Genomic DNA, 14,603 nt, shown 5'->3' with positions numbered 1-14,603 from the left:
CTGGAAAACACATAGAAGCCAGCACTCCTCAAAATGAATCAATAATATCCCCCTCCACCCTGATCCTCTTCCATGTCCCCGATATAGACAATGGCTCTGCCATCCATCTAACTGCTCAGCAAGAAAACCATGGAGAGTTCTTTATTCTTTCCATCTCTTCCGCATCCAATCTATAATCAAGTTTTGCTTATTCTGTCTCCTAAACATCTCTTGGTGTGTTTGTAGCCTTCAGCTCCCAATGTCACTATTTTAGTTTAGGCTGTCTTCATGTCTCCCCAACATTATTATCAACCACCTGCTAACCAGCTTCCCTGTTACCAGAATCAGTAACACTGAATATTCCATTTGATGTGACAGTAATGAGGTGTCTTAATTCTACCATAAGTAAATTTGTTCTCATTACAGAAACAAATAAGTAGATGTTGTTGTTATATTATAAACTTGGAAACAACATTTGGCGCCATGTGAAGCTATGGAAACTCCTCTGAGAGTTTCTTACTGCCTCAGGATAACGTTCAGACTCCTTACCAAACCCCCACAAGACTTTTCAAGAGCAGACCCCTACCCATCTCTTCATTCTTACCTCTCACTACTCTCCATTCCTCCGTCAACAACTCTTTTCAAGCCAGGACCTCCTTTTAGGCTATAGATTACCAATTTCTCCTCTCTCCTCCGGGCTTTGTGACATTCTGTTCTGTTCATGAGGACCGAAGACTTCTTCATTCCTTGGTTAACATCCATTTCTCTAGGAAGCTTTCCTGGAAACTTGTAAGTCTGCTGGGTTTGTCTCCTTTGACTTCTCAGAGCCCCTGTACATATATTATGTATATAGTTTATTATAACTGCTAATTTTTCTTTAAGACCACACCCTTTGGGAGGAAGGAACCAGGCCTGTTCTCACTGTGGCAATCTGATGAATAATGGCAGTGTCTGGCATATAAATAATTACAATCAATACATTAAGTTGTTATCTTTTACGAGCTGTCTATAGATTAAAACCCTAGGCTCGGAACAAGTAAACAGCATTACTTTGTTAGCTAGAAAAATGGGGACATCATGGGAACACTAAAGTCAGGATACAAAGGCCTGCAGCCGGCTCACTTTCAGGCACACAAGTGACTATTAGCCACCATTTTTTTTTATCCTATCAGTTTTGTTTCTTTACCTGAGTGGGAAGAATATAAACCTCTAGCGCAGCAGCCATGGTGCTGACTGTCTAAGCATTCATGGTGGACAGCACTGGCCTTATGCTGGATAAGGGAGTGGATGCAAGCAAAGCCTGATGCCACCATTCATAGGTGGTGGAGGAAGAGGGAAGCCATTCCTCCTATATGAGAGTTTTGGTTTTATATACCACTTTCTGTATTGGGTGGGTTTGCTAATAGGTGGAGCAAGAGATTAAAAAGCAACCTTTGATTTTTCCATGAATCATTTAAATTGGAGTACGTTAGTGGCTTAAAAATATGGTGGATGAAATCTCAAGTTAGAAAAAGAAAACACAGAGATTCTTTCCGAGGAAGTATCAGTTCTACAATTAGTTGAATTCTAAAACCAGAGAGGAAAGTTCCTTTTTTTCCTAATGAGTAAAAATGGCAAATTAATACTAGAAATAAAACATACAGGTGTTTGTTTAGGAGACAGCAGGATCATGTACTACATTTTAAATAGGGATCCTGCAACTTTCTGACTTATACCTCCACCTCAGCTGCTCCCTCCCACGGTTTTAATCTGTAGTTTGTCTCCCTAGCACTGCCTGGAGACTCGCTGATTTATTTGAGAATGCACCTCTGTGCCTACAATTGCCTCCTGTCCAACAGGCTTCTGCAACGGCTCCTACTGACTACTTAATATTTCTTGCCCTCTTTGGAATTTGAAGTCTATTGATTTTTCTAACTCTCCCAATCTACCACATCTCTTCTTTCCATTCCAATTTAAAGTTCCATTCTGTAGCGAGTTCCATTGTGTTCTCCCAAAAGACATGCCCAAGTTATAACCCCTGGTGCTCATGAATGTGGGCTTATTTGGGAATAAGGTTTGAATGGTATTAGCCTATGGGCGGTCCTAAGTCCAAAGTGTGATGTCCTAATGAGCAAAAGAGCTTTGAGACACAGGGAGATGGACAGGGGAAACGTGAAGATACAGGCAGTGATTGGAATCATGCAACTCTAAGGATCGACAGCAGCCACCAGCAGGCAGGAGAGAAATGGAGCACATTCTCCCCCAGAGCCTTCTGGAAGAACCAACCCAGCTGACACCAGGACTTTAGATTCAGGCCACCAGAACCGGGAGAAAATAATTGGCTGTTGCTTTAAGAACGCACATTTACGATAATTTACAACAGCAGCCTTAGAAGACTCCAATCTCCTTTACCTGGACTTCTTTTCTTTTTATTTATCTGGCAAAACTCCAGCCCATGATGGATTCAACTACCTGCTTCATCCAGACCTGTGCCTGGGCAGCTCAAGCCAATGAAAAGAGTCAGCAGGACCATGTGTAGCAGTCACTCTTTACCTGTGATTTTGCGTTCTTAGATTCAGTTACCCATCAACTGGGATCCAAAAATATTAAACGGAAAATTACAGAAATAAACAATTCATTAGCTTTAGTTTTAGTTTTTGCAGTATTGGGGACTGAACCTAAGGCCTTCACATTGAGCTAATCCCCAGACTCTTTTACATTTTATTTTGAGACTGGCTTTTGCCAAGTCATTCAGGCTGGGTTTGTAGTCTCCATCCTCATGTCTTGGTCTCCCAGAGTGCTAGGATTACAGGTATGGACCACCACACCTGGCTTAGTTCATCAGTTTTAAACTCCACATTGTTCTCAGTACTGCAGTGTGATGAAATCTTTCCTTGTCCTGCTCTGTCCAACCTAGTACTTGAATCATCTTTTTCCCACAGTATCCACCCTGTATAGGCTACTCACCCGCTAGTCACTATGCTGCCTTCTTGGTTATCAGACTGACTCTCTTCAGACTGCAGTACATGTGTTCAAGTAGCCCTTATTTTACTCAACAACCTCAAAGTACAAGAGTAGTGATGCTAGCACTGCAAACAGGCCCTACAGTTTATACCCCATAATTATTTTTACAGTATATTGTTATAATTTTTCTATTATTAGTTGTTGGTAATTTCTTACTGAGTCTAACTGATAAATTAAACTTTACCTGAGGTATGTATTATAGAGAAGACACAGTACATAAAAGGGTCAGTACTATCCATGGTTTCAGGCATCGACATATCACAGCAGACAAAGTGGGACTACTGTAGATTCAGGGTCATCAATCTGCATCAGGCTTAACTTCAAACATTCCCTTCCCCTGCCCACTTGGAGATAACCTCACTTATTACTTAAAAAAAAAATCATCCATCAGACAGGGTCACCAAGCATATCTATCATTCTACCTTCCACCATGGTCAGCCTCTCCACATTCCTCTTATTTCAGTGGAGTTCATTCTTTTTCTTCCTGTCTTTTTATTCACCCAACTCCTCACTTCTCAGCTCCCGTAACTCTCTGTCTTGTTTCATATATTTTCTAACTGTAGCTTGTGTTCTGGTCATTCACACTGGCTGTTCTTGTTTATGTTTCTTCCACCATGAAACAATGAAGACAAATCAGAAGGCACAGATCCAGCCCCTGCCAGTGAATACACACACACACACACACACACACACACACACACACACACACACACACACACACACACTCCTACCCCTACAGGCACAATTCCATTATCCATCATTCTCCCAGCTTATTCTCCACTCCACTTCCAAATTTCTTAAAAAATTATTCCTATTTTTCCTTAACTTCTCACTCCACTCTAATCTGGCATCTGCTCCAGAGAATCCACCCAGAAAGCTCTGGCTAAGCCACAGATTATCTGAAGCTGCCTGGAGGCACCAATGTCAACAGATAATTTTCTGTGTTTCTTTGACTTCTTTTTCTTTCTTCATGAACATTAGAAGCTCCTGCCTTCTGTCACATCTCTGCCTTCTTATCCTTCTCTTGTCTCTCTAGTATTGCCTTTTTATCTCCTTTCTAAATTCATTCTTGATTATAGTCAACAGTAACAATATTCTTCCTTCGTCTCTAAGACAGTTCTTGGCCCTCTTTCCTTTCCTTCTATACTTGTTTCCCAGCCAGTCCTACTTGGTCCTCCCTCTAATTAGCAAATATATGCAAATGACCCCAAATTTACATATCTGGCCCCATCTCTCTCTTGTGTTCCATCCTACTTAACTGCCAACTGTGGTTATCACCAGACAGATCCAAACACAAATCTGAAACTGGAGTCATAGCCCCAAACCACCATTCACCCAGAATATGCATCTCAGTGGAGCCACCACCATGCACCCTAAACCCACAGTAGGGTGTCAAATTTCATACTTCTTTCTCAAGCTTTGTTTTTCCTTTCAGGTATAACTGTATTCCCAAAAAACCACACTTGTTTAATACATAAAATCTGATGAGTTTAGGCACATGCATACACCTGGCTGCAATGTCAGTACCACAATCAGGGTGATAAAAACATCCAGCTCCCCCCAAGTTTCCTTCTGCCCCGTGGTGTGTGTGTATGTGCACACACATGAGTGTGTGTGTCACAGATGCATTGAGCATCTTAAATTTGTGTGTACAATATAATCAGTATGGTCAGCTATAGAGACTACATTATATAACACATGTGTAGAATTTGTTCATCTTTCATTACTGAAGTTGTGTATCCATTAAGCAACAACTCCCTGTTTTCTCCTCCTGGTGGAGACCCTCACCTACTTTCCCTTTCCCTTCCTCTCCCCTTCTCTATTTCCCCCCCCACCTCTCTCTGTGTGTCTCTCTCTCAATATCTCAATACTGGGGATTGAACTCAGGGCCTTTGTTCGCACTGAACTGCATGTCCAGCCCTTTTTAATTATTATTTTTTAAATTTTTGAGACAGGATCTTGCTAAGTTGCTTGGGCTTGAATTTGTGCTCCTCCTGCCTCAGCCTCCCAGAGTGCTGGGATTACAGATACGCAACATCATGCCTGGCTGCTGTAAGTTTGGCTGTTTCCGATGTCTCATACAAGTGGATGCATGCAATATTTGTCTTTCTGTGACTGGCTCTGTCACTCAGCACATTGTCCTTCAAGTTCACCCATATTAACATGATGGAACATCTCTGTCCTAACCCTAAATAATACATCCAAGTGCCAAGTGGAATATTTCACTCCAAACATGCAACTACTTCTCCTTCCTCATTCTCATGTATGATCTGTCACTAAATCCTGTCGTTTATTTCTTATAAAATCTCCCAAATCCATCTTTCCCATCCCAACATATTAGCTCAACCTCCTCTCAACTGCACAGTGGCCTCCTAACCGGTTTGTTCCTCATGCTGTTTACTACATTCTACGTGATGCAGGGCCAGCGAGGCTCCAATCGGTGCTTATCTCTCTAGCCTTAGCCCATACCACACTCTCAGCTTCCACTCTGTAGCCACTGGCCTTTCTTCCTTTCCCAGATGCTCACTCCTATTTCTTCTACTACAGGGCCTTTGCACATGCTGTTTATACCACTTGGAGTACTCATTTCCTGCTTTCCCACCCTTCCCTCAAGACCCCAGTCATGCTGTCTTCCTCAGGAAAGTCTTCCTGACTCATAAGGCCATGTCCCCTCTCACTCTCCCAAGTGCCTTTTCTTCCCTGGCCGGTCACAGGTGTGATCTCACCTTTCCTTTGTGATTTGATGCTCTGCCTCTTCCTTTATATTGTGCATGCTATGAGGTCACCAACAACGTCTAGTGCAGCTCTCAATTATGTCCCCAGAGCCAAGGACATCTCAGCACATGGTGGGCACTCGGTAGAAGTTATTCCTATTTTCCCTCCCCAGACCCTGAGTGTGTAGAAAATCTTAGAAGCACAAAGGGAATTGCTGGGCACTGGAGATTTCCAGGGCCAATGCTTGTGGCTTATAATTTTATATTAAGATGAACTAAAAGCAGAACTCAGTGGTCCCGTCACAGATGAGTCCTCCCAGTCCCATCTTCCCAAAATACAGTTCCTGTCTCTCGGGACTTTGGATAAAATCCCTGCAGTGAACTGTGTGGGGACGCGCTGTCTGCCTGTTTCAGAGAAGATGCAATCATTTGTCTCCATTCCCGCTCAGGGGTGCACGCTGAGGGCAGCTGTCACCGATTCCCCTGAGATGCTGGGGAAATCTGGCTAATTGCCTGGAGGCCCTGGGCAGCTGGAACAACACCAGGCTCCTCTCCCTGAGGACTTCTTATGTCAGGATCTTACAGCAGTGCTTCCAAGAGGCCTGTCCTCACCATCAGCTGAGCCCTGACTCTGGGTCTCACTGTTACTACTGAGCCTTTGGTGCTTGGGATGGAATTCAGGGCCTCTAGACAAGTGCTCTATGGCTGAGCTACACCCCAGCCCAGCCTCTGGGTCTTAATGCTCAATGGCTTTTGAGGACATGAACCTTCAGCTCACAACATGCAGGATGTGTGCAGAGCATGAGATGTGGTGATCTGACTTAGAAAGATTCACATCACTACTGATGTCAAAACTGACCAAAATGTTTAGAGCATAATTTTGGATGCAGTTTCCTTGTTATACAACTTACAAGTGGTATTTCCAAGGCTACCTTTGAAGGTGCTGTATGCACAGATACTCTCTTGGAACTTGAGTTACAGTAAAACTCTAGTGGAGCTAAGTACAGCAAATTACAGATGTGGACATTATAATAGGCCAACTATGCATTGTGATGATGTCCTTCTGTGTGTTCGACAAAGTATACAATTTTTTTTTTTTTTTGGAACTGGGGATCGAACTCAGGACCTTGTGCTTATGAGGTGGGTGGCAGAACCACTGAGCTAAATCCCTGGCCCAAAGTACACAATTTTAACAACATAAAGTTAATATGTGATCTTATTCTTTGGATTTAAAATTGTGGACATTATTGTCCATATGAAAGGATATATACTGACAAAGATTTTCTTTTTTTTTTTTTTTGGTACCGGGGTTCGGACTCAGGACCTCGCACTTGCGAGGCGGGCATGGTGCCACTGAGATAAATCCTCGACCCAAAGATTTCCTTATTAACCAAACTCTTCTTGGGTTCCTCTGAACTCCCACTGTGATGGTCCTGAATAAAGTCACACTTTCTATCTTCAACAAGCATCCCTGAATAATTTGTTATCAACACAGATACAAGACAAATATATGCATGCTAGCTAAAACTGGCCACCCAATTAGCATTTCCACAATAAATCAATCCTTTTGTATTTGTATATGTGACTCATCCACACATAAGAAAATTCTTACTTTAAAGTATTATTTAAACCTACATAAATTTATCATGTTGACATCCTCAGGTTGTCACATTTCTCTTTTGGGTTAATAACTGGCTCAGAAAGTCTCTCCTTTGAAAAACTAATAAATAAAAGTTTGGAATCCAGTTAAGAAAAGATGCTACGAGGTAAAACACTGAACATTTTTAACTAGAATAACTTCGGTTATATGATGTATCCATCCACCTATCATGATACCAAGATATTCTACAGTGTATCCTCTATGTTCTCTAGTTCAGAAGCAATGCTTCTTAATAAACTCAAACAAAAATTACATATAAATATCACATTCGGCTGTCAAGTTAATCAGCTTGGCTATGCTCATCACAAAACTTGCCAGGAGTAGAATGAGAATGATTTAAAGTTAGCAGCTTTGTCACATGTTTGGATTCTTTCTTCTAAAAGAATGAAAAGTTTTCAGCTTTTTAATGATTCCTGAGTAATTCAATGCCTTTGTATGTGCATCTATCAAAAGGACAAGTTTTCCAGTGTCTTGAAGATGTCACCATAATCAGTCAGAGGAGAGGGACTGGGGCTTTGCCTATAGCCTTGCTAAAGGTATTAATCAAAGCCCCATTTATCTACCACCCCACCCTAGCATTCAGCGATGCATGCCAACAAATGGCAATTATTTAAATGTCTGTTTGTTACAAATATGTGTGTTATTTAAATGTGTGTGTTATTACAAACCATTTTGCATAGCAAAGCCAGGTGGGATTTCTTTTCAGTACTTAGAAAGCCCTTCTACCATATGTCTTACACCTGCCCTTGTCTATAAATTCATTTCATTTAGATGTCATTTAATTTTTTTATAATGGACACATAATTGTATGTGTTTATGGGGTACAGTGTGATAATCTGATCCACGTACATAAAATGTAAGATCAAAAGGAAGTAATTAGCATTTCTTTCTCCTTAAACACTTATCATTTCTGTGTGTTGGGGAGCTTTGCTCCTCTTGTCTAGTTTTATATAATGCATTATAAACGTTGAGCTACAGCCCCCTCGCAGTGCTGTAGGACAAGAGCACTCATTCCTGCTCTCTGCCTGCAGTTTGGTGCTTATTTATTCAACAACATAGCTGCCCTTTTTCTCTCCCCTCAGTCCGTGGGGGATGCCCATCCAGAGCTCTACTCACCTGTAAGTCACTCAGTGGCTTTTAGGAAATCACAAGTGACCTGCATCGCCCCCTAAGCAATCTGTGCAAAGAGAGTAAAGGACACAGAGCCAGGGTGAAGGGACTTGGTCAGAGGGGCCATGATTTAGACATTTAGGAAGCCAGGGGGTCACTCTTACCTCAAGAATTAAGAAATCATAGCTACAGGGCATTGGAGCTTCTAAGAAACAGTGTCAGAAAATACAAACTAAGAGTGTCTACCGTGGGACCTGTTGAAGATTTTAAGAATGTCTGTAACTTTTTGCCTAGACTTTTCCATGTCCATCAACTTCTTTCCTTCCCCAAAGTGATTGGTGTGAAGATTCTTGGGTCTATGGACTGATGTTCGGGAACAAAAAGTGGAGAGTCTCCCATTTCAGAGTTAATTTGGGGACAAGGCCAAGGGAGCAGAAATCCAATAGATAGAGGAGGTTCTGAGGAGGAAAGAAAGCAGGTTGAGTTTCTGGGGATGTAGAGGAAAAAGGAAATGAAAGCCTTGAAGTATGTCTGAGGAGAAACTGGGTACATAACTAGAAATGTAGTGCTATGGACTAACTGGTGCCCTTCCCAAGCTCACAGTTGAAGTCTGAAGTCCCAGTGCTAAGTCCCACTGTGATGAAATCTGGAGATGGGGCTTTGGGGAAGTAATTAGGGTTCATGAAGTCAAGAAGATGGGGTTCTTGTGATAGGATTATTGCCCTTACCAGAAGAGAATTTAGAGGGCATCCTCTTTCATCTCCTCTCTCTCTCTCTCTCTCTCTCTCTCTCACACACACACACACACACACACACACACACATACACACACCCCATGTGAGTAGGCAGTAAGATGGCAGCCACCTACCAGCTAAGACCAGAGATCCCAGAATAAAACTCCCAGTCTCCAAAATTGTGAGAAGTAAATTTCTCTTATTTAAAATACCCAGTGTATGTTATTTTGTCACAGCAAGCTCAAGCAGACTAAGACAAAAATGAAATGAACCTGGATAGCTTTGTTACCATCTCATCTCAAACCCAACATGATGAAACAAAAGCTTTTATCTATACACCTCTCTCTCCATCCCTTTACTTATCTGAAGATATCCACCTGTGCTGTCACACAAAGTCTCCTCAATACTTACTCATGTACAGATGAGGAAGCTGAGTTACAAAGTTAAGTAAGCAAAGCGAGCTCATATTCAGCCGGAGCAGAGCTGGGTGAGGCACAGTGACCCAAGGACCTACTATCTCCCAGCTCTGCTGCCCTGCACCCCCCCTTGCTGTCGCTGAGCTGTGAACTGTATAGTTATGCTTGTCCCTCCAGTGATGATTCATTTCCATTCCTGCTGTCCTGCCTTGTCCAGGAAACGTTTACTCAAGACTTTTCCCCCACGAAATAACCTATTCTCATCTGCCAACGACCATACGTAACTCATTTTCTGCTGTGTGTTGACTTTTACTGGAGCAGTGAAAATAAAAAATGGATTGTCAATGCAAGAATGAAAGCATCCAAGTTCAAATTACTTATAGAGCAAATAAAATGGTGGCTTTGAAATTAAAAAATAATAACAAAGGAACCAACCCTGAGATATGAGAAAACCACAGGGGCTATAAAATTCTCAATCATACTGAGGAATTATTAAAGACAGGAGAATTCCAAGGCTTGAGTTCTTCCCTTGGTTTAGAAGGTTATGGTAATTAAATTCTGCCAATTAAGATACGGAGTTGAATTCAACTAATACCCAATGAGGAATGAAGGAAGCCGTCACCTTACCTGCTGATGTGTGTTTGAACTTTTCACTTTTCTTCTTCCTCCATTTCCAAGGCTTGAAAATCCTTCCCAGGTTGGCAAACTTACTTCTCCTCCGGATGGGTGGGGTGTGGGTACCCGGCACGAGGGAGTCAGAACGCATAGCCGCCAGCCTCTCCACTTCCTCAGCTTATTTTCCCCAAGAAGAAAAGAGGTGGAAATAAAGAGGAGAGGGGAAAAAGTGTTAAAATGGGAGCCTCACAGATGGCCAGTGTTTTCCATGGTTACAGATAACAGTTACCATGTGATGGGAGCTCCACTTGCCTTCGGAATGGAAGGCACACCAAAGTGTTAGAAGTGTTCGAAAGGCTGGGACAGACAGCCCAGACCTGGCATTCACAACACCCCATTCCCAACCAAATTTATTTAAAGAAACAGTGTCTCGCTACAGTTGCCCAGGGTGGTGCCAGACTCACTGGGTCCAGTGAGCCCCCTGCCTAGGCCTCCTGTAGCTGGCACTACAGGAATCCACCCCTGTGCCCAGCTGCCCCAAGCGAATCTGCTCAGCCTTCACTTAGATGGGAGGAAGAGGGAGACAAAGCCTCTCCAGATGCACGAGAGATGCTTCAACAGGGAGGGAAAGGCCATGGGGAGATTCGAGTGACAGTCTAACTACTGGCCCAGCAATTTCTCAATTAAGTTGGCATGGGCAACCACTACAGCACTGTCAGCTGAGAAATAAAGGAGGAAGAAAGCATGTACCAAGTGCCAATTCCAATCTCGTGGTCTCCACCACCCACTGCTCTCCACTTCCTACTGCCCTGCCTTACCCAGACCTCGGGACACTAATATGCGTGGACGACCCGATTTGACCTCCAGGTACTGAGCTGGTTTCAGAATTACTCACTCTTCCATTAGATCTTTACAACTGCCTTACTTCCTCTACATATTTTTTTTCTCCTGGAGTTTTGCTTTAAAAAATAATTGCTAGGTATCGAGAGCTAGGAATATCTTTAGGGAATATCTAGTCGAATGCCAGTAACTGAACATTTGCAGATTGCTATCATTTGGATCTGCAAGGTTCCCCCAAAGGGATGTGTTAAGGGCTTGGTTCCCAGCCTGTGACACTCTTGGAGGGTGGTAGAACTCTAAGTGGCAACCAATGAAAGGTCCTAAGTCACTGGGCACATGTCCTCGAAGGGGATGATGGGACCTTGGTTTCTTCCTGTTCCTCTCTCCCTTTTGCTTCCTTTCCACGAGGTGAGCAGTTTGTTCACCAGGTTCCCTGCCATGATGTGCCACCTTCCCTGCCATGATGTGCTGCCTCACCAGAAGCCCAAAACAATGGGACCAATCAACCATGGACTGAAACCAGTGAAACAAATCTTTCTTCTTTATAAATTGATCATCTCAGGTATTTTGTTACAGTAACAGAAAGCTAACAGAAGTATCATGAGACTTTCAATCTTTTTTAAGAAACTCTTCTGGACCCTTTCTTAAAGGCCACAACTGTCCCAACCTCTTTTCTCCAGATAGAATAAAATACGCTTTTCTAAGTTATATGAGTATTTATATATTCCACTGAGCTAAATATACCCCAACTTGAATTTCTAAGATGAGAATAATCAGAGAGAATAATTTCCCTGGCAGGATTGCAGGGATAGAAAGTACTCAATTTTCCAGAAAGCAAAATTACACGAAAAGCTGCAGCAAATCCAAACCACTGTATTTGTCCTTAAACAATGACCTTCAGAAAAATCACCCAGACTTTTGCAAATATAGAGTCCTGGAGAGCAGAGGTGTCGCCCTGCTGAGGGCTCTGCCTTCCAGATTGACGGTGGCGGTGGCCGCTGGCCATGCGAGGGAACTGTTGCTTTTCTGAGTCGCTCTCCTCTAGGTTCCACCGGGCAGTTGGCATGGCCCATGGTAATCAACAAGAACTTGCCCGACAGAAGAATATGAAGAAAACCCAAGGAATTAGCAAGGGAAAAAGAAAAGAGGATAGCTTGACTACTTCTCAAAGAAAGCAGAGTTTTTCTCTTCTCCCATTATAGGGACTCTGAGATCATGCAACAAAAGCAGAAGGCAGCTAATGAGAAGAAGTCTATGCAAACAGGAGAAAAATAATGACCAGCTCTGGGAAACGTGGGTGCTACTGCCAAATCGTACATCATAAGCTCCAAGATCAGGATTCCTTAGAATGAACAAGCATTACCTGCATTATAACTCATCCTCAAAACTGTTTACCTCAAACTTTGTTTTTCAGCCTTAGTGTGATGTTTTAGAACCATTCTTCAAAGAATAAAACATCATGCATGTAAAAAAAAAAAAAAAAATATATATATATATATATATATATATATATATATATATATATATGTGGAAGCTTGATCATGTGCCAGGCGCTGTGCTGTGGCAGATGTGTTGGTGACAGATGAGGATGAGCTGGAAAGGATCTTGGCAACAGGACTGAAAAGAAGTGGATAGAGTTGGCAGATGGGTTGGCAGAAAGTCTGATTGTAAGACTCAGTGATCAACTGAGTGACCTGAAGAACAAAGACTAGGTCATTCCCAATTCCCAGAGTCACACTGATGAAATGCCATCCTTTATTCATCAAGACAAGGAACATGGGGTGAGGCAGAAGCTTGTGGGTGAACATGGTGACAAATAGGACACATTCCAATGAAGATGACACTTGACTCTTTGACTACAAATGGCTCTAGAGTTAGCACCTGGTTACCTCCTGATAAACCCATCAGAAGCTGAAAATACCGTGTGGAAAACACACTGAAACTCCCTGAACTACTCCCACCCTACCTTAGAAAAAGAGCACACTGCAGAGTGTAAGTTGTAAGCCCTTGTGATAATGGGGCTGGCAAGGAGCTGTGGTCACTTGTACTGCCCAGCATCCAAGACAGCAGTGGACTACATATCACTAGCATGGGGAAAGTCCAAATTCAAAATGCAAAGTATGGTTTCTACTGAATGCAAATGATTTTGGCACCACTGTACAGCTGACAGATCCTACTTAGAACCCCCATAAGTTGGGGACCATCTCTACATGGTTCAATGCACTGGCAGCTTCTCTTTTCACAGAGAGACCACTTAATTCTGTGTCAGATACTGATCGTTCATGGAGAAAACAGAGGAGGAGGAGGAGGAGGAGGAGGAGGAGGAGGAGAAGGAGGAGGAGGGTCAGTGTGTAAAACACCACAACAAGGGGCAATAAGGCAAACCCCAATGGAGGTGAAGTGGAGACAGTCACTGATTCTGCTTCAGTGTTGGAGCAGACCCCTGAAAGGTGCTGTGTGGCTGGGTTTGGTGAAAGGAAGAAGAGGCAGATATGGGCCCTTGGCAGAAGGAACAGACCCAAGAGGCCAGGAAGAGCATGGCAGGTCTAGGAACGTCCAGGGACCCAGTGAGCCGTGTGCATCATAGAGAGCTGTGGATGGAGGAGCCAGGAGGCAGCATACCCCAGCTTTTGACAGGAGTTAGCAGGCATTTGGGTTTTATCCTATTAGCAGAGAGTAACGGATGACAATTTGGAAATGAGAAATTGACATTATCACATTCAATAAATATGTATATTGGACATTCACTTTGTACTAGGAATTTAGGCTGTAGGAATAAACAAAACAGATTAAAAATACTGACTTGTGGAGCTTGCACTGGGGGGTAGGGCAGTCAATAAACACTGAGGCTAAGTATAGAGGATGTTAGAAGGTACATGTTCTGGGGGAAAACCAAAAAACCAAAGGAAGAGTAGAATGTAGCAAAGGAGATCAAGGGTACCCAGAGGAGGGGGTCAGTTTTCATTAGCATAGTGAGAGTCAGCTCATTAGAGAAAGTGTATGATCAGGACACAGCCAGGTCTGTTTCTCAGTAAAACCACTGTGGCAACAGAGACAAGCTAAAAGGAAACACAAAGAAATAGGTGACAGAAAAAGAAGGCCACTGGAACCTGATTAGCTAGGACAGTGACAGAAGGATGGAAGGGAAGATGACACTCAGCCAGGAGGAAGCAGCCGCAGAATTGATCAATTTCTGGGTGAATATGCCTGAGGAAGCAAGAGTGGCAAAAGTTTGCAGCTTTCATGACTAGGTTGGTGTGATGATTTCACACATGTTGAAGAAATCTGATGATGATAGGAAGATGCAGACTTGGGTAACAGCTCGAAGAAAAAGACTCTGGAGGCAGATAATGCAGTCTTCTTGCAAAGCTCTTTAGAGGCTGGATTTTATGTCTTCAGGTAACAAGAACTATGGAGTGGAAATCTGGAAATCTGTCATGCTGAGGAACAGGGGAAACTCATTCTCTTCTGCACAATGAGCTCCACATCCAGCAGAGGGGAAGAGATGGAAGACACAAGAAAGAGGCTGAGA

General features: G+C 42.9%; 1 protein-coding gene and 1 long non-coding RNA gene across 12 annotated transcripts in view; both read right to left on the bottom strand.

The window, feature by feature from the left end:
- The window catches only part of LOC147826195 (uncharacterized), a 44,246-nt gene extending 34,009 nt beyond the window's left edge, over positions 1-10,237 (bottom strand). The window contains exon 1 of the long non-coding RNA XR_015439100.1: positions 584-10,237. This is a non-coding gene — a long non-coding RNA (uncharacterized LOC147826195). The remainder of the gene's footprint in view (positions 1-583) is intronic.
- Phactr1 (phosphatase and actin regulator 1) overlaps positions 1-14,603 on the bottom strand; it is a 512,176-nt gene that overhangs the window by 192,801 nt on the left and 304,772 nt on the right. For all 11 annotated transcript variants that reach the window (XM_013073205.3, XM_004847676.4, XM_087181168.1 and 8 more), the window contains one exon: positions 10,244-10,408. In XM_013073205.3, coding sequence (XP_012928659.1) covers positions 10,244-10,408 — 165 coding nt within the window. The remainder of the gene's footprint in view (positions 1-10,243; positions 10,409-14,603) is intronic.

The sequence above is a fragment of the Heterocephalus glaber genome, unplaced genomic scaffold, assembly GCF_053883595.1.
Source record: "Heterocephalus glaber isolate CG9 unplaced genomic scaffold, H.glaber_assembly_v1.0 deba00001472, whole genome shotgun sequence".
Classification (NCBI taxonomy): domain Eukaryota; kingdom Metazoa; phylum Chordata; class Mammalia; order Rodentia; family Bathyergidae; genus Heterocephalus; species Heterocephalus glaber.
This window is presented reverse-complemented; position numbering and strand designations above follow the sequence as displayed.